General features: G+C 36.8%; 1 protein-coding gene and 1 long non-coding RNA gene across 2 annotated transcripts in view; both read right to left on the minus strand.

Moving 5' to 3' along the window:
- Positions 1–375: 375 nt before the first annotated feature.
- Positions 376–1,311, minus strand: LOC123704992. Its single transcript, XR_006753239.1, has 2 exons — positions 1,077–1,311; positions 376–525 (listed from the first exon to the last, which is right to left on the minus strand). It is a non-coding gene; the product is annotated as an uncharacterized LOC123704992 (long non-coding RNA).
- A 96-nt stretch (positions 1,312–1,407) lies between these two features.
- Positions 1,408–25,820, minus strand: part of LOC123704979 — a 52,333-nt gene continuing 27,920 nt past the window's right edge. The window contains exons 54-87 of the mRNA XM_045653507.1: positions 21,571–21,763; positions 20,991–21,160; positions 20,762–20,838; positions 20,358–20,539; positions 20,036–20,151; positions 19,739–19,827; positions 17,008–17,138; positions 16,538–16,686; positions 16,159–16,284; positions 15,510–15,621; positions 15,013–15,189; positions 14,534–14,689; positions 13,559–13,660; positions 13,201–13,292; positions 12,428–12,614; positions 11,910–12,086; positions 11,405–11,555; positions 10,690–10,832; positions 10,378–10,458; positions 10,178–10,226; positions 9,190–9,290; positions 8,919–9,024; positions 8,661–8,759; positions 8,236–8,390; positions 7,470–7,704; positions 6,974–7,206; positions 6,358–6,493; positions 5,841–6,048; positions 5,529–5,599; positions 5,164–5,351; positions 4,655–4,810; positions 3,626–3,721; positions 3,205–3,279; positions 1,408–2,636 (exon numbers count right to left, since the gene is read on the minus strand). Of these exons, the coding sequence (XP_045509463.1) occupies positions 2,463–2,636; positions 3,205–3,279; positions 3,626–3,721; positions 4,655–4,810; positions 5,164–5,351; positions 5,529–5,599; positions 5,841–6,048; positions 6,358–6,493; positions 6,974–7,206; positions 7,470–7,704; positions 8,236–8,390; positions 8,661–8,759; positions 8,919–9,024; positions 9,190–9,290; positions 10,178–10,226; positions 10,378–10,458; positions 10,690–10,832; positions 11,405–11,555; positions 11,910–12,086; positions 12,428–12,614; positions 13,201–13,292; positions 13,559–13,660; positions 14,534–14,689; positions 15,013–15,189; positions 15,510–15,621; positions 16,159–16,284; positions 16,538–16,686; positions 17,008–17,138; positions 19,739–19,827; positions 20,036–20,151; positions 20,358–20,539; positions 20,762–20,838; positions 20,991–21,160; positions 21,571–21,763 (4,693 nt within the window). The 3' untranslated portion in view covers positions 1,408–2,462. The remainder of the gene's footprint in view (positions 2,637–3,204; positions 3,280–3,625; positions 3,722–4,654; positions 4,811–5,163; positions 5,352–5,528; positions 5,600–5,840; positions 6,049–6,357; positions 6,494–6,973; positions 7,207–7,469; positions 7,705–8,235; positions 8,391–8,660; positions 8,760–8,918; positions 9,025–9,189; positions 9,291–10,177; positions 10,227–10,377; positions 10,459–10,689; positions 10,833–11,404; positions 11,556–11,909; positions 12,087–12,427; positions 12,615–13,200; positions 13,293–13,558; positions 13,661–14,533; positions 14,690–15,012; positions 15,190–15,509; positions 15,622–16,158; positions 16,285–16,537; positions 16,687–17,007; positions 17,139–19,738; positions 19,828–20,035; positions 20,152–20,357; positions 20,540–20,761; positions 20,839–20,990; positions 21,161–21,570; positions 21,764–25,820) is intronic.

Genomic DNA, 25,820 nt, shown 5'->3' on the forward strand with positions numbered 1-25,820 from the left:
ATTTAGAATTTTAATTTTAATGATAAATTAAATATTTGTGATTTGTGACATCTAAGTATTCATAACGAATAACAAGTGGAGAGGTCGTCGTGACGTCGATTTGACACTTTCAAAACAATGAATATGCGTAACAAAAATAAAGATGTAGTATAACCTCTATAGTAATTTTCTAGTTTTCAAAAATTCATATCTCAAAAACTAATAGTTTCCGTCAATTGCAAATTTAAGATTTAGGTTTCGTAGGAGAACAGCTAACCACAAAAAAATTTACGCCTCTCAACTCGACGTCCCATAAAGTTTAGCCTAATACCATTTTTTTGTGAATGTCACAATTTACATATAAAACAAGAAATAGTGAACAAAAAGACAGCTTCGTCGTTCATTTACATCATTTATTTACAAATATTTACATTTATTTTAACGCAGAAACACTAGTTAGTGCTAGTCCGTTTAGGAGTCCATGAAACATGATTCGCATTCGGAGATCGAATCCAAACATCCCGAATCACAGCAGCTTTTAGAAATCTGAAAAAAAAATGAGAATGAAACAAACTGATAAAATTTATCATCATCAGCCATAAGACGCCCACGGCTGGATAATATTTATATCGATATTATTCTTTTACCGTCCCATCCCTAATTTTTATGCAGTGATACCAGAATAACGAAATAAAAATGCCTTTTTACGTACATGTTACGAACGTAAGTAATTGCATTATAATTAATAAAATACAAACTTAAACTTAGTATACTATAAAATATTAAAGAAAGACATGTGTTGGAGATAAACAATAAATGAATTTGCAAACGGTATTTATCATTAATTCATAAAGTTTATACAAATTATACTTCACGTTATTTATGGTTTCTTTGGCTAAATTTTATTACTCTATAATAACAAATATGAACGGTGATAAAAGTTATAATTAAATATTAAAACAGTCTACGTATTTTAAAATTTACCCAAAAGTGGATGTAGTACCATTATGTGGCAACACTTTTACATTGACAATATATTTCAGTATTTTGCAAATTTGCTGCAATATTTCACAATATTTTGATGTAAAAGTACTTACAGATGAAAAGTAACATTATCCTTAATTACATTCCACGTTTCTGACCACTTCTTACACGTAAATTCACTTCAATTTGGCATATTTCGCTCCGGTTTTTTCACGTTCACTGACATTAGCAAAATGGCGTTGGGCGCGCGTCAACTAGTTTTATATAACAGGTATGTAACGCTTACTCAAACCTTTGGCGAGCGGGGAACGCCTGCCAATGGCCACTCCGGTTGGTTTAATGCTCTAAGTGTTGTTGTGAACTACGTTCTTATTTTACTAAAAGTCTTTTTAGGAATGACAAGAAATGAATGAATGAATGAATGAAGAAAGTGAAAGTAGAAATATGAAGAAAGTGTAAATGGATGATTATTTAAAAGAAAAGTGCTAGCTATAATTATATTTAAGTGAAGTGATACAAAAATATAGAAAATTTGGAACGTATAAAGTTTTAGAAAATCTTTTTTATTACGAATTTATCCTTACCTATTACCATTTTTACAATGAATTGCTGTAAAACGAACTTTATATACAATATATAGGATTGTATCAGGAAACACTGAATAATTTTCGAAAATTAACAAAAATTTTCAGTATTCACTGTTACGTGTTTCACATTCAAAATCTAGAATAATTCAAGGGTTATTGGGAGCTTTCAGTTATTATAATATGAGTAATAAAGTATGGTCGCGAATCAAGACGAATTTCGTATATTATTCTGAGAAAATTCTGTCATTGCTCTAGTCGAAATTATACCTAGTTCGCCCCCGCACTATAAGAGTCGTTGTTATGAATTCTTCAGCATATGGAGTTGTTGGTGCTGCTAGTAGTTGTAGAGTCCCGAGTCTTAGCTGGTATTGATGCAACAGTACTGAAGTTATGGTTTCTTCAACTAATAAAATATGTGCATAATTTGTAGTCTCGTCTGAGCATCAGGTGTGAGCCAGTAACGTTGGCATTTATAAGTGTAGAGTTAACACTGCTGGTAGAGCATCGACTAGAGTAGTAGCTGGAGCCAGGACTAGAGAAGTAGTCAGAGCCTCAAGTACAGCCACGACTAGAGTAGCAAGTAGAGCCACGACTAGAGTAGCAAGTAGAGCCACGACTAGAGTAGCAAGTAGAGCCACACGTAGTCATGCATACTGCCATGACTAGAGCAGAACGTAGAGCCATAGTAGAACCATAGCGAGACTAACGGACCCGACTAGATCTACACAAAAAACCACGACTGTATCCCCTATAGAGCAGCATGTAGAGCTAAAAGTGGAGCCTAATTACAGCAGCGGTTATAACCACGACTAGAACCACCGTTAGAGCTGCGACTAGATCCAATATAGAGCAGCGGGTCCCCTATAGACCACCAGATGCACCGGTACCCCCCCATCCTCCATATCACCCCCTCTAGAGCATAGCCGTATGATCTCCCGTGTTATGGTGCACCGCAGCCGCTAGAGCCGCATACAGCGCATGCGCACACCCCGGAGCAGGCAGTAGTGTTAGAACCCGGGCCTCCGCCCCCGCACGGGCCTCCGCCCCCGTGTAGCGAGCCACGCGCGCCATCGCGGCTGCACTTAACTGTAACAACCGATTACTTGTTGATTTTTGAAGTGAAATCTTCTTTAGGCGCGTTAAAAGTAAAAACATGGCGGCATTTTTATAATTAGTAGATATGTTAAAACATAACATTATGGTATTATTTCCTTCTATTTCTAGTGTTAATAAAAAAAGAAAGTAATATAATATCAAGAGTTTCCAATGGATAATAGACTGATTAGATTTTGTAATTACAAAGGACATTTTTCATTATTACAGCATTTTTTTAATCTTAAACTTAACTTTAAACTTCGACTTGTTTTTGATAAAACCAATCTTATATAATAACTAGCGGTCCGCCCCGGCTTCGCCCGTGGTACATATTTACGTTTTCTCTACATAAGAACCATTCTCGTACTTCAAGGAATATAATAAAAAAAGAATTATCGAAATCGGTTCAGCCATTCACACATGATTCCGTGACAATGCGAAACGGGTTTCATTTTTATATATATAGATTAGAGTCGACGTGAGAAATCAATCAAAATTCATGAACAAGGGTGAGGAAAGTGGTGATATATATTACCAATAAATATTCAATTTATATTACCTGATATTCATTGTCTTCATCTAGCGCCACGCGTGATTCAGACATCCTTGAATATTTTCTTTGTGTAACGTGAATCTATGAAATAACATATTTATTAATACAATTCTACAATACTTTTTTTATTTTACAATTTTGAAACAATTTGATTAAAATCTTAATTTTTGGATTTGTTTTTGAAAAAGAGTTTATTCAATGAATATCGAAATGAATATTAAGAAAACTGGAACATTTTTTTTATGATTTACTATTAATCTAAAAACAATCATTATTTTATATGTGTTTGAAGAGATGATTTTATTTAAATAAATGTATTAAGAATAATGTAATTCACATATTAATTTGCGCTAAAAATCTTTTGATGTTAATGAACTATTAAAATAATTATGAAGCTTCTCTATTATTTCTAGTAACTTTAACTTACCTCTATAATTTGTCCCTCGTAAGGTCTCAAAGTACATAACTTGAAGTCTATCATCTCTATAACACGCTCCGACTCAGGTTCCGCAATCACCAAAAACTACGAAATATTTTAATCTATATTAAAATTAGGAATAGCATGTTGTGGAATAAGAATAAGATGGGATAAATCCGATACAAAAAGATAATTTAAATTGGAACACAATAGAGCTATAAAACTTACTAAAATATTATATAAATGAAGTAACAAGTAAGAACTCCATCATTTTGTTTTGCCTCCATCTAATATGTAAATTACAAATGAATAGGATGACTGCATGTGCATAAACCATCCAGGTATCTCAAAACTTAACTTTAGCAATAGATGGCGTTAAATTTCTAGGAAAATTAATATAAGTGCAACAGATTTTGTTAGGACTAGGTTACAAGCATGGTCTAGTTTCCGAAGGATATGGTTTGCCAATTTTGGTACTAGATGGCGCTGAATATTCAGAAATATTTGTTTACGGTGTGGTAAATATATATGTATAATCAAACTTTTTGTGTAGGTCTTCTTGTAAAGTTTCAATAGTACTACATAGTTTTGTCTAGTTTGGTTAGATGTCGGTGTCCATCAGAGCTTAATATTCAAGGTACCTGTAGGAGACTATTTCATTAACTTCAGTACTAGGTGGCGTTATTTCCATCTGAATGTTTTATGTTAATAGGGTGGGTATTCACAGTCAATTCATTTGTTGCAACATTTAAAGATTTAGGCGAATAAAATAGAGTGAAGATATTTATTTATTTAACACTTTATTACACATATTATTTTTATAAAATTTAAAAGTAAATACTAAATGTCATAGTTACAGCTTTAATACGTGTAACGGGGCGGCCTTATAACTTCAGAGTGATCTCTAGAGATACAAATTTACTATGGTCCGTCGAGATTTACCATCATTTTGTGGGCGCCTTTTCATTCAATTTATTGACCGTGAGGCGTGAATAGCCACTTTTATATATACGTCACCATTTTTATTTTCATCTTTACCTTGTGCGTGATAAGCAAGTGCAGCTGAACATCAGCAAGTAGCACGGAGAATCCGGTGAAGGCAGCTAGTGATGACAGTCTGAAGGTCCATCGCACGCAGTCCCGCTGCCAGCCGCCGGCCTGCGCCTCGAGCTCGGGCTTCGCCACCCAACGGGGCTGCAAAATTATTTTTAGCTAATTATTTGTTACTTATATCTGCTATTTTACCTAAGAAGGTGATTAATTTTTAATTAATTCATTTGAATCACGCATTAACAGAAGTTTTTAAGACTGATGCGAAAGATACAGATAATTTACGCTCAATATCGCAGTGTTAAAAAATGAATAGCTAAATATAAAGTCTAAACGTAAAGTCGAGAACGGCTCGACCAGTTCGGTTAATTTTAACCTTTTTGTTAAAGCACAAGGAAGTGTCTAGGAGAGAAAAAACTCAAAAAGGTGCAATAGGGCAAAACAACATATGATGGGGCAGGTAGTTACATTAATACATATACATATTATAATCCCACCTGTGGCACAGGATCCCACCCAGTCTGTGTGAGCAGACCATGTCCAGCATACGCAACGAGATCAGCTGTAGCACTCAACGGTTTGGTAATAGCACCCAATAAGCCTCTCCGTAACGCGGCTGTCCCACTTTCTGTTTCACCCACCGCCACTCCCACTAGTGGGTGGTGGGCTAGACCACCTACTGCGCCTGTGTAGAGAAGTAAAATGTAATAAGGCAAGTGTAAGAGTAATTGTATAGATAACAATTATTAAAAATTAAGTCAACTTCTAGGCATCGTTTTCTAAATCATTTTCAATTTGAATATGATAATGAAATTACAAAATTTGTCGAATAAATTCAAATTATAGAATTTCGTATATTTACCGAGTATGTTGATGGCAAAATTAGTTATGCCTGCAAATAGTCCCGCCATGAGGCTCGGTGGTGGTCGCCGTCTGAAAATGTAACAAATTGATTAAAGTTATTGAGACACCTTTTCCTTCCGACTGATGTCCATGAAATATAAAAACAATGTTTCTGAATAAATTTAAGCGACACTGTCTGCTATGAAAAAATCTATTTCCAAAAGTTATTATCTACATTCACACAAGACACAAAACCATCATTATTTCCCACTAAGAAAGCCCCCTCAATTTTACATAACTTATACCAAAAAAAAAGTTAAATGCTTCTAACCTAGCAGCCGCAGCCCGTCTCGCATGCTGTTCATCTCCTGCAAGCAGATCCAGGTTACGCGCTAGTGATCCTGCGCATGCACTCAACGAGCGGAGTAGAGCCGCCGCTGCAGCTGAGGCTACGCCCCGTAGGCCTCCGCCCGCACCGCCTACACGAGCTGCTAGGGCTCCTGGGGCGCCGAGTAGTTCTAGTCCTCCTACTACCCAGCCTGTGTACATGACATTTTGTTAACAGTTGCATGCTGTCACAACGAAATAAATGGTTGGTTTACGAAACATTTCTTTACGTGTTTTCGTAGAGAAGATTTCTAAAATAAAGTTACAATTCACAAAACAATAAAATTGTGAAAAAAATATAAATAATATTATATTTAGTTCGACTCCATAATGAATAATAAAAAATAAAAGTTTAGTTTATATTTACAGATTAACATATAAAACGAACGACAAATGCAAGTTATTGTTTAATTCCAATACGAAGCTTAAAAACTTTTTATAAATAAAAAGAATCATCTCACCAGCGCCCAAGATGGCGGCGGACAAGTAGTGCACGGTTAGTGCGTGTGTCAAACGGCCTGGTGACGTCATCACGTCTTGTAACTGGAAAGCGCTCAGACGCAACGGGCTCTGATCTAGCGCTATGTACATGCGCACCTGGTTAAAATAATAGTGTGAATATACCAAAGTATTTTAGATTTTTACTGTTCAATGTAATAATGTAAAAAATTATAAGTGTATTAAAATTATAAACTCCATTGTCAACGGTAAAAAATGGTAGAAAAGAAAGATGCAAAATGCTGTTTTAATTATAAACGGCAAAAAATGTGCGTATACTAGTGTACACACGTAAGAAGGGAAACTTCATTATGAGCTTTTTTTTAAAAAATAATTTACTATATGCAACTTTAAAGAAATAAGTCGAATCACGCGTGGTAGGTATAAGAAAAAGATGGCGCGTGACGGAAAAATGTCACGCATAACGAAAAAATGTTACACTTAATTTTTTTCCAATACCGATAAAGAAGTTTCACTTCAAGATTTAGCCGTAGGTTATATTATTTATATTGTACAATATGTTATTGCTAAATAAATTAACCTCTTCCTTTTATATTCTTAGTACCAAATATTCCTTACCGCAGTATGCAACGTAAGTGTCAAGTCCAACGGATGTATGAGAAGTTTCCTCAACCTCAAAGGGCGCTGCAACGACGCCGCCTCAGCCAACGCGATTTCGGTCCCTTCGTTCCCTTCTATACTCCCTCTATCCCTCCCGGGGATGACCCTGACTAGACTGATTAGCGCGGTAACATAGGCGTCTTCTATGTATAGACCTAGCGGGCCTATACGCATCTCTATTTCTGTTAATTCTAGAAGAGAAGAATTGTTTATTTAATATATGTCTCTATTGCCACATAGGAAGTTTGATTTAGCAATCAGAGCGATCCAGATAGTTTCTTAGAGCACATCAAGCATTTACGACACGAAACATTTAACATTTGGACTTACATAAATTAGTAAGTTTTCACATGTTCAGAAGTATAATTATATCAAAATCCTTTCCTACCTACCGTTTTTCACACAATATATAAGGGAATATCAAATAGAACCCATAACCACATCACCGACTCACCATTAAAGCTGTTACCACCAACGCTCCACTTATCGTTGCAGGTGACCACCATGAGCCTGGCGTCTTCCAGCCTCATGTCGAAGTCCTCCTCCCCCATGTTCCACAGTGGTGGCCAGGGATCACCGTCAACGGTTTCTGCTCTGGTGGTAGCTATCACCGCGAAGTCGTATTGCCCGTCCTCATATTGCGCGTTGTCTACTTGCACGTCGACTACGGAGATGGTGACTTTGGTTTTCTGAAAGTACGGATTGATTAGCTGCTATATGGCACAATATTAAGTGAATTAACTGATTCTTCTGCAAGAGAAGATACAAATAAAGTTACTGTACAAGTCCAAGGAAAGGTAGTGTAAGTGTAATAAGTATTTAAATAGCATTTAGAAATGACATTTGCTTTATACGGTGACAGCAAATGTTAAATCAAATTTTTCTGAAATACAGTTCTTTTTTATACAGAAATTATTTTATTTTTTTTTATTTATTTATGACACTTTACTATGCTAGTTATACAAATAACATAAAACTAAAACTTATAGCTAAACTAGCACAGAGGGCGGCCTTATCACTTAAGAGTGATCTCTGAAGAAGAGAATTATGTGCAAAATAAAACTATAATATCTTAAAATTTTCAATAAAATTATAAATTAACTCGCCTGTGTATTCTAATTAAATAACTCAATGTACAATGACGAAATAAAACACTTCTAGATAAAAATAATAATCACCAAAACTACACCCTACTTCCCTCACAATAAGACTCAACTCACCCTAACATTATCCTTCAACGAAACCGCAGCCCTTTGCAAGTACAACGCCATTATAGGCAGCTCCTCCGCAGAACCGGCCACGCTGATCGCCACGCTGTCTATCACGCAGCGAATACGGTCAATCTCGGACCACATGTGACTGCTGTCTGACCATTCTGGACATTTTTATAAAACATGGATAGTTGTTGTATGAATATTCATAAAAGCTTATTTGGGTCAGGTAACAATAAAACTTACAGAAAAACAATAATTAAAGAATTAAAATTACAGCAGGTTTCAAATAATGGAATAGAAGAAGTAATCAATTTGTTATATTTTCTTTTTTTTAGACTGCATTTCTTGAGTTGGATAACATTATTACGTTAAACATTTTTTTTAAATAACGAACAACAAACTCATACTGATTATTTGTTTATTAAACACACCTGTATCAGTGACGCCTTGCAACATGATAGATGTTTCTGACATGTCAGTATTTTCATCGTGAGCCACTGTTACCGAACTTTGAAGTTTGTCGAACGCGGCTGAGAAACAAACATAAATTCAAAGTTAATATAAAATGTCCTTAAAATTAAAGTCATTGAAATATGGATTTTAGTTACTATATTATCTTTTATCCTGGTCCAAAGTCCACATATACGGCCACAAAAAAATAACATATTATAAAATTTATTTTCCCTTACCATTGATATCATTTCGCACAGCACTCGACAGCTTGGCGAGTGACGAATCTTTTAAGGCGTCTATTTCAGTCATTACTATCATATCTTGCTTATCTTTCTTGTCAGCCTTAAAATAATATAATAATAGTATAATAAAATGCAATTCATTTAATCTTTCTCAACTAAAACGATAAAATTCACTATACAATATAAATAGTATTGATGGTACAATACTTCAGAAAAACCAAAAAATAATAATAAAAGTAAATAAAAGGAAAATTGAACCAGAAACCTTGATGACTTTGGACGAGGAAAGTGATTGTGTGGTACTCGCTACTGATAGTAGAGGCGCGTCTTCGGGATCCGTTCTGCTACTAGATGGTTCCGGCATCACTAAAAATATTAATATTTTATTTGAGAAAATATACATAATACCTACTAGCTTACCGCCCGCGGCTTCCCCCGCTTTCTCTAAAACGATTTGAGATTTAAACTATCCTATCTCTGAAGTTGGATCGAACTGCACATGGTGTGCGAATTTTATTATAGTCGGTTAAGTGGTTTAGGAGTCCATTGAGGACAAACATTGTGACACGAGATTTATATACATATATTAAGATGTAAGGTTAGTAATAATAAAGTAAGCGCACTTAGGGCTGATTTTTCAATCGTTGGTTAAAACTTATTCGTCGAAAAATGTATTAAACTACCATTTCAAAAATGTATTCTTCTTGCCTGTAATTGACAGTTTACAGGTGATATTTTAATTAAATTTATCGTGTAATACTTTATTGGACGGGTAAGTTTAACAAAAGATTGAAAAATCGGTCCTCAGTGATATTTTATTTCGTCATTTTTTAAAACAACTCAAATTTCAGTTTGATTACATATTAATTCTTGTTATAATGGCTTAATTCTTTAGATTAACTTAAAGACGTGTAATGATTATAAATTTAGAAAACATCTTCTTATTTGGCTTAATAAAAAAAACTTCTATACCATAAAGGAGTTCATGGAAAGTTCAACCCGAACAGACCATTAAGTCCTTTATGGTACCTAATTATTTTTGCATGCTTGTAGTGGCTGAACATGTTTGTGCTTTATTAATATAATTGTATCACCATTGAATACCATGTTTAAAGCAAAATAAAGATTTTATTTATTTATTTATTTATATTTATTTAGATATTGAGCTATTGAAGTGGTATCATTAGATAAGGCACCGACACTATTGAAAAAACCGATGAATTATATATACTCTATATATTTGCTTTACTTACGATTATCATCAGCGGTGATGCGTTGTAAGCTTGCCTCGCCATGTTGTACCTTTGCAAGAATATTAATATTTTAACAATAACATTTAGAATCCGTTGATTATATGAATGTCATTTCTATTATATGTTTCGGATAGACATAATGTTACTATTTATTAGGTTTTTAAAGTTTAGTGTATGTAGTAGAAGTAAGTTTTACTTACCTCTTTAAAAGTTGGTAACGAGTCCTTAGCTATAAACGGACCAACCAGGCGGCGGCGTATATCGCTTGCTGATATGTCAAACTGTGAATAATTATAAAAGGATTACACCAATTATATGATATTTATCAATTTAAGAAACGTATATAAGACATATCACTAATTATGTTAAGGAAAATAAACATAAATATTTAAGAGCCTGTTTCACAGGTTTCTGATATTTGCTTTAGTTTATTTGTCAGTTAAAGAAAAACAAATTTTATTTAAGAGACTGCTAAGTCTGTAACCTGTAAAAATGCTAAATAACATTATTACCTGATCAATATCCTGCAACTCTATGAGCGTCGAGTGCGGATGCGTGCGCACACGCACTTTGATCGTGAGTCCACCGCTTAACTGCAGCAATTGTTCGCCATCCGCCACTGCCATTGGTTGACTCCAGTCGGGGTCTAGTTCTTCTGTAAAGGAATAGGTTTTTTCTCTTCACTACATAGAATAAAACAAAGTAACTTTCTTTGTCCCTAAGTCCCTATGTGTGCTTAAATCTTTAAAACTACGCAACGGAGTTTGATGCGTTTTTTTTTAATATATAGAGTGATTCAAAAGGAAGGTTTTATTATCTAATTTAAATGGTTTTAGTCAAAGCGGACGAAGCCGTGAGCGGAAATCATTGATAAAATAGTTTTTTTTTGTCACAATGACGTAAGAATCGTTTCATAAAGGATCTGAAATTATTGAATACTCATTTATTGATGTTGCTTTGTTATGCATTTTGACGTGACAACGTCAATTCGATAGAGCCGGCTGCACGCACGAAAAAACATGACTCATGCGGCGTTACCTCACTCTGAGGTGTTCCGTAAGGCCTTGAAGTGCAAGCGAGAGCGCGGAACGAGCGACAAAGAAGCACAATCGGACGTTGTCACGTTCAACTATCGTCAGTAAACCGACTTTACAGACAACCAATTTTTTTAGGTAGAATAAAGCACTGGTGATTATTCTTCTCTTTAATTAAATGAATACACAATACCTCTGGGCACGCCCACCACGAGCAGCGGCAGCGTGGGGCGGGTCCCCTCCGCGGGCGGGTAGCGCGCGCAGTACGCCGGCGTGGAGTAGTGCGTGCCCGACACTGCCTCCACAGTGCACCACCAGCGGGCGCCCGAACACTCTCTTGCTGCCTGCTATGGAAGATATACTTTAAAAACTCAGCCCCCGGAATCACAGACATAATAGAAAATCTATTGTGTCGTGGTCCGATCGGGCCGCTCGGTACTCAATGGGTTAAGATTAAGTGTTTATTTGAAGCCAAAAGATCGATGGAGCAAATAAAATAACCGGTGAAAGGACTTTTAATAGATCTAATTCGGAATTGTGCTCACAAGGAATTATATCTCATTTGATACACGCTAGGCATAAAGTTTATAATACAGCTATTTTATTCGAGACCTATCTAACAAAGAAATTTTTAGTTGTAATTTCATGTTTGTATTCTTTTTTTTTTGTTATATAATAAAAATTGGACAAATAATGACCTGACTTCGATGTCTTCCCTGTTTAGGCTCCTCGGGGCTTCCCTCAAACTGCATCGGCTGAGCGACGGCAAGAGGTTTTCCCGTCCGATTTTGTATCAGGAACTGTGGACACGGGTCCTCAGCTATTGTTACTATCCATCTTCCTTCATGATGCTGCTGACATATTACCACCGGTACCTAAAATATATATCTATTTATTATTTGCATAAAGTATTTTCGTTAGAATGCCTTTGATAAAATATTGTAGTTTTAACAATTACCTTATTAACTTTAACATACGTAAAGTGTCAAAAATATGTCCCTATTATTATGAAATCCCATAATTACTGCTTTCAAAAATGTTTATTTTTATCAATATTCAACATATTTTTGCTTTTGGTTCCATGGCATTTTATAATAATATATGTATAATAATTCAACAGGGATCTTATTATATGCTTTCAACACCTTGTAACTAGCCAATCTCACATAAAGCCATCGAATCCCCATAAATTGCTATCCATCCCGTAGCAACTCACCGAAGCACCCCCCTCCTGTTTCAACGCGACGGGCCTCCGCAGGGGCTCCGCCGCCAGCCGCACGGGCGCGGCCGCCGCGGGCGCAGCGCCGGTCAGCGCGACACACACGTAGGGGCGAAGCTCCTCCGCGTGCCCGCCGCGCCACCGCCCGCGCACCCAGAACCGGGACAGCGGCGTGCCATGGATGCTGTGACAGGAATTTAGTTGTTTGTTTCAGGGATAAAAAAAAGAGTTTCTTCTCACATCAGTTACATAAATAAGTTTATACATTTTCAGATAGTTTAAGAGTTGAACATTGATTCGACTAAAAATAATAAAATGATAAAAAACTGATACAATATCAATCCTAGATTTTGATGTGTCATAAAGAAAACAATAAGGTACAGAAGACACATACATATGAAGTCAAAGAATGCGTAGCGTTTTTAAGCGAAACTATTGGCTTTTCAAAATCTTAATGAATTAGAGAGTCTATCTCCTTTAGTATAATATTTCATATATCTTAATAGTGTATTTCTATATTACAAAGGTAGTATTCTTTATACAAAACTATTTTAACAAAATCTTATAGTCTGTCTCATCTAACAGGACTTCTTTTGTCTTATTATACGACTACTGTGAGATTAAATTTAACGATTCAATATTTTTTTATTTTTTTTTTATTTTATTGCAACACAAATAAGAAATATATTCATTTTAGGGAAGAACTTCAAGATCAGGATACATGAAATTAAAAAATCCTTCTGGATTTTTCATAATTATTTCTATCTTACCTTCCCTCTTCAGTCGGACGCACAACTTTATATGTCTTCGGCTGCAACACACAGTGGCTGTCTGCTTCGTTGGGCATGGCGATGGCGGATACCTAGAACACGGTTGTGTGCATGCAGTTTCGTGTACGTACATGTTACAATTTAGGTGAAATGAAATGGGTCAAATATATAAGAGGAACTTTGGAAGAGGATGGTGAGTTTTGAGTAAATGATATAAATTATGTTTGCTATTAAATGAGTTCCCAGTGTCATGTAAGGACTGTGGAATGGTGTCGACGGAAGAATCATTTTTTCGGGTGTATGTTAATAATGTGTATGCGAAAATTTAACTTCCACTACAAGCTCTCGTACCACTCACCAGAATATCAGTCTGTAGCCTATTAATGATGATGTAGGTAGAAGTAACTCCGAGAACATTTATATCTTCTTTTATTTCATAGTAAAGAGTAAGTAAGGCAACCTGTTGTTGGAAAGACGGGTGATTAGACACACATTTACACAATATTTATCCGACTTTCGCACTTCATATACGTTGTAGCAGCAGCGCCATCATATATAAATGAATAAATAGAGTTAAATAAGTAGATATTTAAATTTGAAACAAAAAATAAAAAATAAACCGATCGAATGCGTCCCTTAGAGTCTGTGGAGACATGACTGTTAGCAGACTAGCTGGCAACAATCAACGAGTTTGTTGGAGACATCCAATAGCGACATCCAAGTGTATAGTTAACATCTCATGCAGTAGTTAGAGACATCCACCAGGCTAGTTGAAAACTTCGAACGTAGTAGTTGAAGATATACAACTGATTTGGTGGTGACATCCAACTGTGTCCGCTGATGCTTTAGCGACATCCGACAGACGCCTTTGCGATGTCCGTCGGTCACATCCAACGAACTTGTTGGCTCAACCAACAGTATCGTTGGTGACATGTCACTGCCGACATACAACAGACTTGCAGAGACGTCCACAAAACACCACGACGCACGGTGACGAGTAATTGGCAACATCCAACGAGCTCAGTGGTGACGTCCAACAGTCTGGCCGGTGACATCCGAACAGTGCGTCAGAGACATCCAACCGACTGGTTGTAAACATCCAAAAAGCTCGTTGGTGACATCCAACACTCATTGGAGACATTCAACCCACTCTGTTACTTCCAACCGACTCATAGGGTGCGTTCAATCGAAATCAAAGGGGAAAAAAACAAAAACAAAATTATATATTAATAAAAGAGAAACGGGTATGCTCCCAGGTCACGGGGAAAAACAAAACAAAAACTAAGAAATATATATTAAAGTAAAGAGAAATGTAAGCTTCAAGGTGACTCGCCTTGTGGTTGCAGTGTATAGCGCAGGCGGCGGGCCGGTCGACCGCCACGCGGCCCGGCGCCGGCCTGCCGTACCGCCCGGGCTCCTCGCTGCACACCTCCAGCTGACCGCTCACGAACGTCTCGCGACCCATCTCCACTGACATGAAGAACGGTTTCTGTGGGCGAACATAAACTTAAGTCCTTTTTTTTTAGGCAAACTACACGGTTTGTAACAGCTTGTGAAACAATGTTTTGTTAAATGCATAAAATGAACAAAATGTATTTCAAAATGAATGTAAAAGAGGATAAAAAGTTACGTCAATATTGAGTCCCTCCTTTAGTAGAGAATATATTATTATGACGTAAGGTAAAATGATACTATTTTCTTGTGGTAAATAATAAATATGAATCGGTCTATAATTACCATTCAAAACAGTTTGTCAAAGAAGTCTATTTCATAAATGCATAAGTTTGAGATGATATTAAAACGTGATTATACCTTGAGTATGATAGTAGGCGGGGATATAGCAACACCAGGCTCCAGTTTGCACAGCGGCGCCGCGTCATACGCGCGCAACGTGAGCGCTATCGGCGACGCGTTCGCGAGCAACACCACGGGGCACACTTGTAGTTCTAGTGAACAACCACCCCCAGCCCGGACGGGGTTGTAGCGGACCTGGGTAAATATATATTAACAATATGATTGATAGGATTGATCTTCATGGAGATTCTTGGGTCGAAAAATTATGATTAAAACGTTAAATTTAGTAAGCATACACGCCCACTTTTAAACTGACTCAAGGAATCAGTGTCAGTGACTCAGAATCAGCTCATTTCTATTCATACCCGAATTCAAAATCAAAAGTTTACAAAACACATTGTACATCATCAATCAGAATACCCTTCTTTCAAGAAGCAAAGAAGTAACGGTGACAGTCTAATTAAAAAAAAAACAACATTTCCAACCTCTCTAAAGCATCCTAAAATCAAACTCACATTAATATCACATCGAGGCTGCAGCAACGCCGGCTGCCATGTTCCCGGCCAATGGCTGGTCACTATGGAGTACGGCCATGTTGTTTTTGCGTCACGCGCTGAACCATTTAACCTGTTAAAATGGGGTTATTAGGTGTCAACCAACAAATACCACAGTATATTTCTAAAAGCAGTATTAATTCCAGGGTGAAAAAATGAGCTGTATATAGGTCGAGCGCCACTACTTTCCAATAAAACTACTTTAAAACATCATGGTAACCTTCCAGGCCATTTTATTGGGTTTTAACGAAAGTAACTTTATATCTAACACTTTTTGAATAAAAAACAAACGCACCCATTTGGAGCTAACTTGGAGCACAGTAACAATATAGGAAAAGTTATTCTCCTAATCTATACTAATATTATAAAGCTGAAGAGTTTGTTTGTTTGTTTGAACGCGCTAATCTCGGGAACTACTGGTCCCATTTGAATTCTTTCGGTGTTAGATAGTCCATTTATCGCGGAAGGTTATAGGTTATAGGCTATAACGCTACGACCAACAGCAGTGGAGCCACGGGGGTGAAACCGCGCGGAGCAGCTAGTATTCAATATTTATGGTCTTAACATCAGTAATTTTCTACAAAACATATTTATTATTTCATCTACGTACCATTGCCGTAAAATATCCAATAATTCGTCCACAGTATTAGTTATAGTGGGCTTCTCGAATACAGACGTGTCTGTGACGCCGTAGTGCAGCGGCACCGCATCACGTGTTACCGGACAATCGATGTTTCTGGAACAATTAGGACGTTTGACAAATATTTCGAATAAAACTTACTCAACGTCAAGCATTTTTTTCTATCAAAAGACTTTTTGATAAAATAGTTATTTGGGTACTGTAGAATCTGTCAGGTAAATTTTTATGCAAGATATTTTTATTTTTAATATGGCATGTTATTGAGTCGCCTAATTTTTCCTTTTTTAAATATTAGTCATCTAAGTCTTACAACTTATCCAAGGTTACCATGGTAACAAGTTAAGTATACCTGTATTGAAAAGACAGCGTGTGTCTAGCTGACGTAGTACCAGGAGCTGAGAGGTGAGTGCTAGCTCCACGACCCGGCGCCGTCTGCACTATGGCGGGTAGTTGGCCGTCTTCGAGCTCCGCTTGACTGAGCTCGGATGATATTAATACCTAATCGCGTAGAATAATTTTTAAATGCAATCAATAGTTAACATTTTAATGGATACTAAGTTATGTATAAAATTCTGGAAGTGACTTAGATAATTTAAAGGTATTCAATACGATATAAATAATATAAAAATGTATATTTCACTTACACAAAAAAGTTTCAAAGATTCGTAAGTTAATAATTTACTTCATGACAATACATATTGTTAATTATAAAAAATTCTCATCAATTTCTTTTTTATAAAGATTTGAGTAAGTGTGATAAAAAATATTTCTTCATTTTCAGAATTAACTTTAAACATAAACATATTATATTGAACTCACATCAGTATCCAGCGGTAAATGAGACGTGAGTACATAGAACGGCCATATCGTAGCTACAATGCGTCCATCACTGCGCGCGCGCACTACACGACACCACACTGATATGTATGGCACATCGCCTGTGTTGGGTACTGTGGAATACAATTCAAGAGAAATTAATTAAAAATATATATATAAATTAGATATGTAATGTAAATGTATAGTTTCATTCGCTTGCACGTATAAACGAAAAAATAAATGATGCATATGTTTAGAATAAAGAGTTAATAAAAATCATTGCGTACAATAACGCCTTTAGTACACCGACGCGTTCGCGTGCGGCAGCGAAACATCGAAAAATCTGTCAGTACTATGGCAGGATTTCGCATATGATATGTCTCACTCTAGCACATAGATAGATGAAATAGTTGCGTCCTTGTCAGTATAGTTTCGCAAGGAACTGCGAAATGGCCATTACACAGACGCATTGCGAAACAGTTGCGAAAACATTGCTGTGTACTACGCCTTTTTGGTACACCGACGCATTCGCGAGCGGCAGCGAAAAAACGAAAAATCTGTCAGTAGTATGGAAGGTTTTCGCATATGATATGTCTCACTCTAGCACATAGATAGATGAAATAGTTGCGTCCTTGTCAGTATTGTTTCGCAAGGAACTGCGAAATGGCCATTACACAGACGCATAAGTTTCGCTAGTGAAGTTTCGCGTGAGTTTCGCATCGCATAGCGTCCGCTCGCATTCTGTCGGTGAGGACAGATTTTCGCGTCCATGGACAATGATATTAGAAGTGATATAGAAATAATATATACTAGCTTCCGCCCGCGACTCCGTCCGCGCGGATGTCGGTCTTCGCGTGGATGGTTTATTTATCCATTTTGAATACCTCTGACAATAACATCTTATAAATATCTATTGGACCCAATTCCCAAATACGGCTAGGCCTATAATAATACGCAACGTGTGTTCACGGTTCTACGGAACAACGTCTATGGATAAAACTGAAAAATGAAGATTATTTTTTTTCTACGTATTTTTCCAGGATAAAAAGTATCCTATTTTACGCCCAGGATAATAAGGTATAATTATACCAAGTTTCATCGAAATCGAACCGCTAGTTTTCACGTGATGCCTTCACATACAGACAGACAGACAGACAAAAATTTTTTTAATCACATATTTGGGTTTGGTATCGATCCAGTAACACCCCCTGCTATTTATTTTTTCAATATTTTCAATGTACAGAATTGACCCTTCTACAGATTTATTATATGTATAGATATAGACAAGAGGTACCTAGATACGCCACCAACGTGCCAAAATGCCAATTGCCATGGCAACTATTTGTTTATTTATATACTATATTGTGATTTGTGAGTATTATAATAACGTATCTATACATAAAATATCATTGGCCATGGATGCCGAAAATACTGAATTATTTTTGCATTCTATTCGAGATTATCCCGTATTATACGCAATTGGACACGCAGATTATAAAAATACGTACAAAAAAGAGGTAGCATGGAGAAAACTTCAAGAAAAGACTCTGATAGATGGTAAAAAATTTATTGTTTATATTTCATACATTTTATGTTTTTAATTTTCTTTGAAATAATTTACAAATTGTGATCGAACATTAAGCGCTGCTAAGTCTGCCCTATGTCTATTGGCATGCATTGGTACGAATGCTCCTAAAGTGTCCGAAAATTGTTTATTTTCGTATGTGTATACTGCAGCTTTAACAATTTTAATAGTATTATTCAAATCTGTTTCAAAGGGCCTCAAGAATATTCTAAATTTTTGTGCTAAAATGCCAAACGCACATTTTACTACTACTCGTGCCCTACTTAATGATTTATTAAATCTTTTTTTATCATTGTCATTCATTGCTGCGTCTCTTGTCTCATTAGAAAGGTTTCTAATTTAAATCTTCAATGAATACATGTGGTGTAGTCTGTTTGAAACCTGGCAAAGGTTTTGGAGCTGGCAAATTCAGATACCGTCCACTTTTTAAAAGCTGATAAAATGATGAGTTCTCAAATATTGTAGTATCGGAATCTTTACCATAATTATGATCCTACATCCTTACCTACATCTATGTAAGTAAATTTGTAATGTGGATCAACTATTGCCAATAACACAGTAGAAAATCGTTTTTTATAGCAATAGAACAGTGAGCCGCTGTTAGGTGGAAATTTAATAACAATATGCTTGCCGTCAATACTCCCGAGGCAATTAGGAAAACCCCATTATTATTTCCAATCATGTTTAAGTAGAAGGAACCGGGATGTACTCTGGCTGTAGTATTTTCCAAATTTGTTCGCATACTTGAGTTACTATCTTTGAAACGGTGCATTCACCCAAACGATAAGAAAAATATATTGTTGTATATGTGTCACCAGTTGCTAAAAATGACATTGACTGAGATGACATTCTGAAATTACGTCTGCACCTGCAGTCGTCAAAAATGACAATGGCATATCAATGCGAAAAAGTTGCGAAACATTGCTGTGTACTAACGTTTCGCTGATATTTCGCTACGCTGTAGTTTCGCAGAGATTCGCTGCCGCACGCGAACGCGTCGGTGTACTAAAGGCGTAAGGCGACGTGAAATGAACAAAATAATATAACTACACTGAAAGTATGTACGTTCATTCATTCATTTATTCATTCACATAAAATCCGAGTGATTGAAAAATTAAATGAAATTCGCAGCAAAACTACGCAGCTTACCTTTGACCAACCAAGGCACATTTTCCTTGCGACACTCCTTCAAAGGTATATCGCCAGACCAGCCGGATTCTTGCGAATTGAATCTCAGTCTAAAACATAAGAAGTACATTAAAAAAAGATATTATTCAAGATTTTACTGAAAATTGTGTCCGAACAGAAGCAGAACGAGCTCTCACTTAAAAAGAACATGTTACCAGAGATAATTCAGGAGCAAAACTAGCGTTAAATATAAAAAGACTCAATAAAAGCAAGTTTTCACTACGAATAGCTTAAAAAACAGTTATACAATATACATACTTGAGAACAGATTCAGAGTCACTATTGCAGAGCACGCTCCAGCCGATTGTCTCGGGTTGCAATTCGCCAGAACTAATCGTCTGCCACGTGTTTTGACTTGAACGTAGAGAGCGCACCTATAACAATAAAATAAATTATATCTATTTATAATTATATTACATAAAGTGGGTTATTCTTAAATATTTTGCGGGGTAACGAACTTGTAATTTGTATTTATTTTTTCCCGTAAAAGTAAGCACTAAGGGTAATTATGCAATTTTACAATTTTGCAATAAAGTTATTAATTTTAACCTGTAACAAAGTGACATCAATATCTCCTCACCTTATACAACAGAGGCAACCGCAGCATATTGACCACCAGCAGCCTTCCAGCGAGGTACATATCCCGTCTCGCCCCGGTCTCCCCCACACGCACGTATAGCGACATCCCCCCCCTGTAGTCTGTTACAAGATCTTCTGCGTCTTCTAGCCGAACGCGTCTAGTTCCCCCAGTGAATGGTAAGCCTGTTTGATATTATTGTTATTATTATTTATTATTATTTGTTTAATATATCAAAGAAATATCTCTTAAAGCATGTGTCAATTCAGCAACATTGATTGGAAAAGCTTAAAATATCATACACAGAAAATAAAACTAATATCATAAACATTATAGAAAACACAGCAATATGAAAATACTAACAATTTAAGTTATCTCAATTAAAAAATAAACATAAGTTCACTCACTAGTAGACCAATGCCATTCTGTTGAAGGACCAGCTAAAGCGAATCTTAACATTTTCGGAGCCGTAGCTGACCGCCATCTAGAATATTTTTTACAATAATAGTAAACGGCAAAAATTTTTTAACATTAATATTATTATTTACTATGAACTTTACTTACATGCTGAATCCATAACTAGCAGTATAAGAATCAATAAAAATATATTCACGTTATATTATCCAAGTAAGTTACCTGTAAGCCAAACTGACTCCCGGACCAAGTGGTATAACCTCTTCGGTGCCTTCCTGACCGATTCTTAGCGCAATGGCGCAGTTGTTATGCACCCAAAGCGAGATGAGACCGTCCAAAGATGCCTTTGGGGGTTTGTGTTCGGTTCCTTTTGTTTTCGAACGGTTCAGCGACTATAAATAATACATAAAAATAAAAGTACATACGATTTTGGGGTGATTATATATGTTTGTGATGACTACTTTTCATCTTCTTCATCAGTTTTTTTTAACAAGTATCCATAACCCCAGATGTAGAATTTAATAATTTTTTTTAAGTGAAATCTATCTATCTAATCTAGCGCCTTGAGAGTATAATTTTAAGGTTCCGTCAAAACAATACCGTCACGTCATGGAGGGCGACGATTTTAGTGTCTTTTAATCTTGTCAAAGAATTTTCACTTCTGACACGTGTGCTCGATACACTCTTTTTATAATTTATAATAGCTTTTTTGCTTCTGATCATACACGAACTGTATTTTTCAAGTATAACAATTAAACGAAGATTAAACACCACACACACACACACACACACAAAAACTCACCCGATGGTACGCATCCTCCCAGTCGTCCACGAGCGCTCGTAGCGTGCACACGCGTTGCAAATGTAACGCCGCACGTATATCACTTGCGCGTAATCGCAACCGTGGTTCTGTTACCATTTCGACGATACCCTGGGTACGAAACTCTTCGACGAACTGCTCCATTGCACCCGTAGAACTGTCTATTATGTCGCCCCTGAGATGGTGACAGTTATTTATTTATATTCTATTGTAATTGATAATGTAAATAATCAAAGAATCAGAGTAAGGAAGACATTTCACATCTATGATGATGCTGATGATCTAGGTTTTATTTTTAATAATATTATTTTAAAATATAAGTCGTGGATCATCATCATCATCATCATCAGCACATATACGTTCCCACTGCTGGGACACGGGCCTCCTATGAGGGTACAGGCCATAATCCACCACGCTGGCCAAGTGCGGGTTGGCGGATGACACATGTCGTCGAACTTTTTAATTCTTCGACATGTCGGTTTCCTCACGATGTTTTCCTTCACCGTTCGAGCAGTGGTGATGTTACAACATGCGCAGATAAATCACTCCGCACTAAGTTGTCTTAAATTTAAAGTATTAAATATAATTTAAGTGTTTAAAGTCTATTTTCCTAGGCTAAAATGCCTAACGATTGTAGTTGCCGTGTGGTAATAAGTGAACTCTTATGCTATATTCAGTGTAAGATTGATGTAATTGACGAAGTCAGTTTGCTTCAAATTTGTGAGGGCCAGTTTACCGAAGAAGAAATTGACAGTGCAAGGGCGATTTTAACAGATAATTCGCTCACTCGTCGTGGAGTACGAAAAGGTGACAACAAAAATAAAAGAAACCTGCAAGATATTGTAAAAATCCTCAAAGAAACTGATCCAGCGACTCTGCCCGTATTCGTTGCCCGCAACATTAATAGACTTCCACCCGTAACATTTGATCACGTGGATGTAACCAGCCTCCTAAAGGACATAGTCCTCCTAAAAAAGGAGATCATTCACATCAAAAGTGATTGTGCGAAACAATCGGACGTCGATTCACTACGTAAAGAAATAAATCAACACATTGAACGCTCGAAACTTCCAACTACCAACGTTAGCGGGGAGCGGCCTGAGGGGGACGAGGTGCATCACTTGCCGGTGGCGCAGGCGCAGCGCGCCGCGGCCGCCGCGACCGTGCCCGCTCCACTCAGTCAGATAAGGAGTGCTACGAGTAACGACGTGTGTATGACTAGGAAGCGTTTAGCGGGACAAACAGCTGATTCGTTACGCGCGCCTAACTGTGTAACTAATAAGCAAGAGGGTTTAATTAAGGAAAGCTCTGATAGGGATTTTGTGCCGGTCACATATAAAAAGAAAAAAAACAGGAACAGGGAGGGTCGTGCCGTAGTTCAGGAACAAGATTCTATTATCCAAGCCGCACCGAGAACCTTCTGTTTGTACGTTTCTCGCTTGGATATATCGTCAACTAACGATAAGCTCGCAGACTACATTAAATCAAAAGGTGAAAGCGCGGTGTCTATAGAACGTATTGAACCGTATAAAGAAACCTCTTTTGCTTCCTTTAAGGTAACAATATTGTCTCATAAAAAGAATACGTTTTTAAATTCCGACTTTTGGCCGATTGGCATTGTTTTTAGACCTTATTGGCTTAAGAATACATACATACATAATTAGAATATAATTATAAAGCTATATAAAACGTTATTAAAATCAAAATGAAATTTGTTAGTTTCAATTGTCAATCTCTTAAAAGGAGCATCGATCAAGTAAGATCATTATGCGATGAATATGATGTAATAGCGTTACAAGAAACCTGGCTACTGCCCCACGAGCTTCCTTTGTTATCTAACATACATCCTGATTTTTCAGCGCACGGTACCTCCGCAGTAGATACGTCTGCGGGGATTTTAATCGGTAGACCTTATGGGGGCGTAGCCTTGCTTTGGAGAGCCTCTTTGTTTTATAATGTTGATGTTTTTACATGTAATGACTCACGAGTATGCGCCATTAAGTTTCAACATAATGGTTATTGTCATATGTATTTTTCGGTTTATATGCCTCAAAATAATATTGTAAATTTGCCTTATTTTACTGATATTTTAGGCTCAATACATAGTTTAATTGAAAGTAACTTTGTTAATGTGGCTGTTGTATTGGGAGATTACAATGCGAATTTAAATACTTTATTTAACAATGAATTAATTGATTTTTGTGCTGATCACAATCTTATATGTGCAGATATGTGTTTTCTAAAGAATTTGGATAATGTTTTTACTTATGTTAGTTACTCACACGGTTCATATAGTTGGCTTGATCATTGCATCGTCACCCCGCTCGCGTGGACGGCTTTAACTAATGTTTACATAATTAAAGATGTATTTTGGTCGGATCACAGGCCTTTAGTACTAGAATTAGACTTCGATATAATTGCTGTAAAGAGGTGCTCTGTTCTCGCAAACGGGTCTTTGAACCGAGTTGTTTGGGGTAGGAGAGGCAGCTACGAAGTTGAGACCTATAGATCATTATGTAATAAGTATTTGTCTGCTCTTGACTGGGATCGTTTGCGTTCGCTCGCTAGGTGTAATCCATGTTCGTGTCCTGTGCATAAGGATAGTTTGGAACTTATTTATAATGAATTCGTAACGTCGTTGCAATCGGCCGCGGTGGAGGCGCGTTCTCGACACAGGTATAAGGGGAATAATGGGTGTCCTAAGAAAACACCTGGATGGAATCAATTTGTAAAATCGGCTCACGAGGATGCAAGACGCTGTTTGATGAATTGGTTTGAGGCTGGAGCTCCTCATTCTGGTGCGCTTTATGATAGCATGAAAAAGAGTAGGTCGGTTTTTAAGGGACGGTTAAAATGGTGCCAGAACAATAAAGAAAAGATTTTACTAGATAAAATAAGTAGTACTTGTAGAGAAAAACAGTTTAGTAAGTTCTGGGAGCAAGCGGGTAAATTAACGAATACTAAGATTGGAACACCATTTTCAATTGATGGTGAATCAGATAAACAAAAAATTACGGACATATTTAAAAGTAAATTTATGCTTGGTTCTACTAGTCACACGCTTCTCAATGCGAATAGAAATAGCAATAGTATTGACGATTCTTTTTCTTATTTATCTGACCTATCTTCTATTCATATAGATGAAAAAACAGTTTACGACACGCTTAGAAAAATGCATTTAGGTAAATCTTGTGGTCATGATCACATTGCCGTAGAACATTTACGTTTCGGTGGTCCATGGGTGGTAGTCTTTTTATCAGTTTTCATAAATGCTTGTATAAAACACGCATATTTGCCTTCTGCTTTAACAAAATGTGTTGTAACGCCTGTGATTAAAAGTAAAACTATGAGCGCAATGTCGAGTTCGAATTATAGGCCGATTTCTATCGCGACGACTTGCGCTAAATTAGTAGATTCGATTGTTCTAAACATTATTTCTAAATACATTTCGATAAACGATGCTCAATTTGGATTTAAAAAACAAAGTTCAACTGATTTAGCTATTTACTCCTTGAAACAGACTGTAAATTATTACGTTACGCGACGGACTAAGGTTTATGCTTGTTTTTTGGACCTTAGTCGTGCTTTCGACCGTGTAAATTATGATATCCTATGGAGGAAGCTGGAAGAAGCGCGAGTGCCACCTGCTATCATTGGCTTGCTTAAAACGTGGTACACTACACAAAAAAATGTCGTTCGCTGGGGAAACACTTGCTCAGATGAGTTTGTACTGTCATGTGGGCTTAGACAGGGAGGTTTGACCTCTCCTCTCTTATTTAATATGTATGTTAATCAGTTGATCGAGGAGCTTAGCGAGACCGGTGTCGGCTGCTACATCGATGGTATTTGTATGAATAACCTCAGCTATGCTGACGACATGGTCTTGCTGAGCCCCTCGGTCGGCGCGCTCCGTAAGCTCCTCACCATCTGTGAAAATTATGCGGAAAGGCATCACCTTGTCTATAACGTAGATAAATCGGTTGCTATGCTTTTTGGCGCAACCTCTAGGGATATCCACCTGCCTGTTTACCTGTATAATCAGCCGCTCAAATTTGTTAATTCTTTCCGCTACCTGAGACATATAGTTTCGTATAATCTGACAGATGACCTCGACATAGACAGAGAGAGGCGTTCTCTGGCTGCGCGCGCGAACATGATCGGAAGAAAGTTTAATAAGTGCGAAAGAAATGCAAAAATATTACTGTTCAAAGCTTATTGCACCGCTCTATATA

Source organism: Colias croceus, chromosome Z (assembly GCF_905220415.1).
Source record: "Colias croceus chromosome Z, ilColCroc2.1".
Taxonomy (NCBI): domain Eukaryota; kingdom Metazoa; phylum Arthropoda; class Insecta; order Lepidoptera; family Pieridae; genus Colias; species Colias croceus.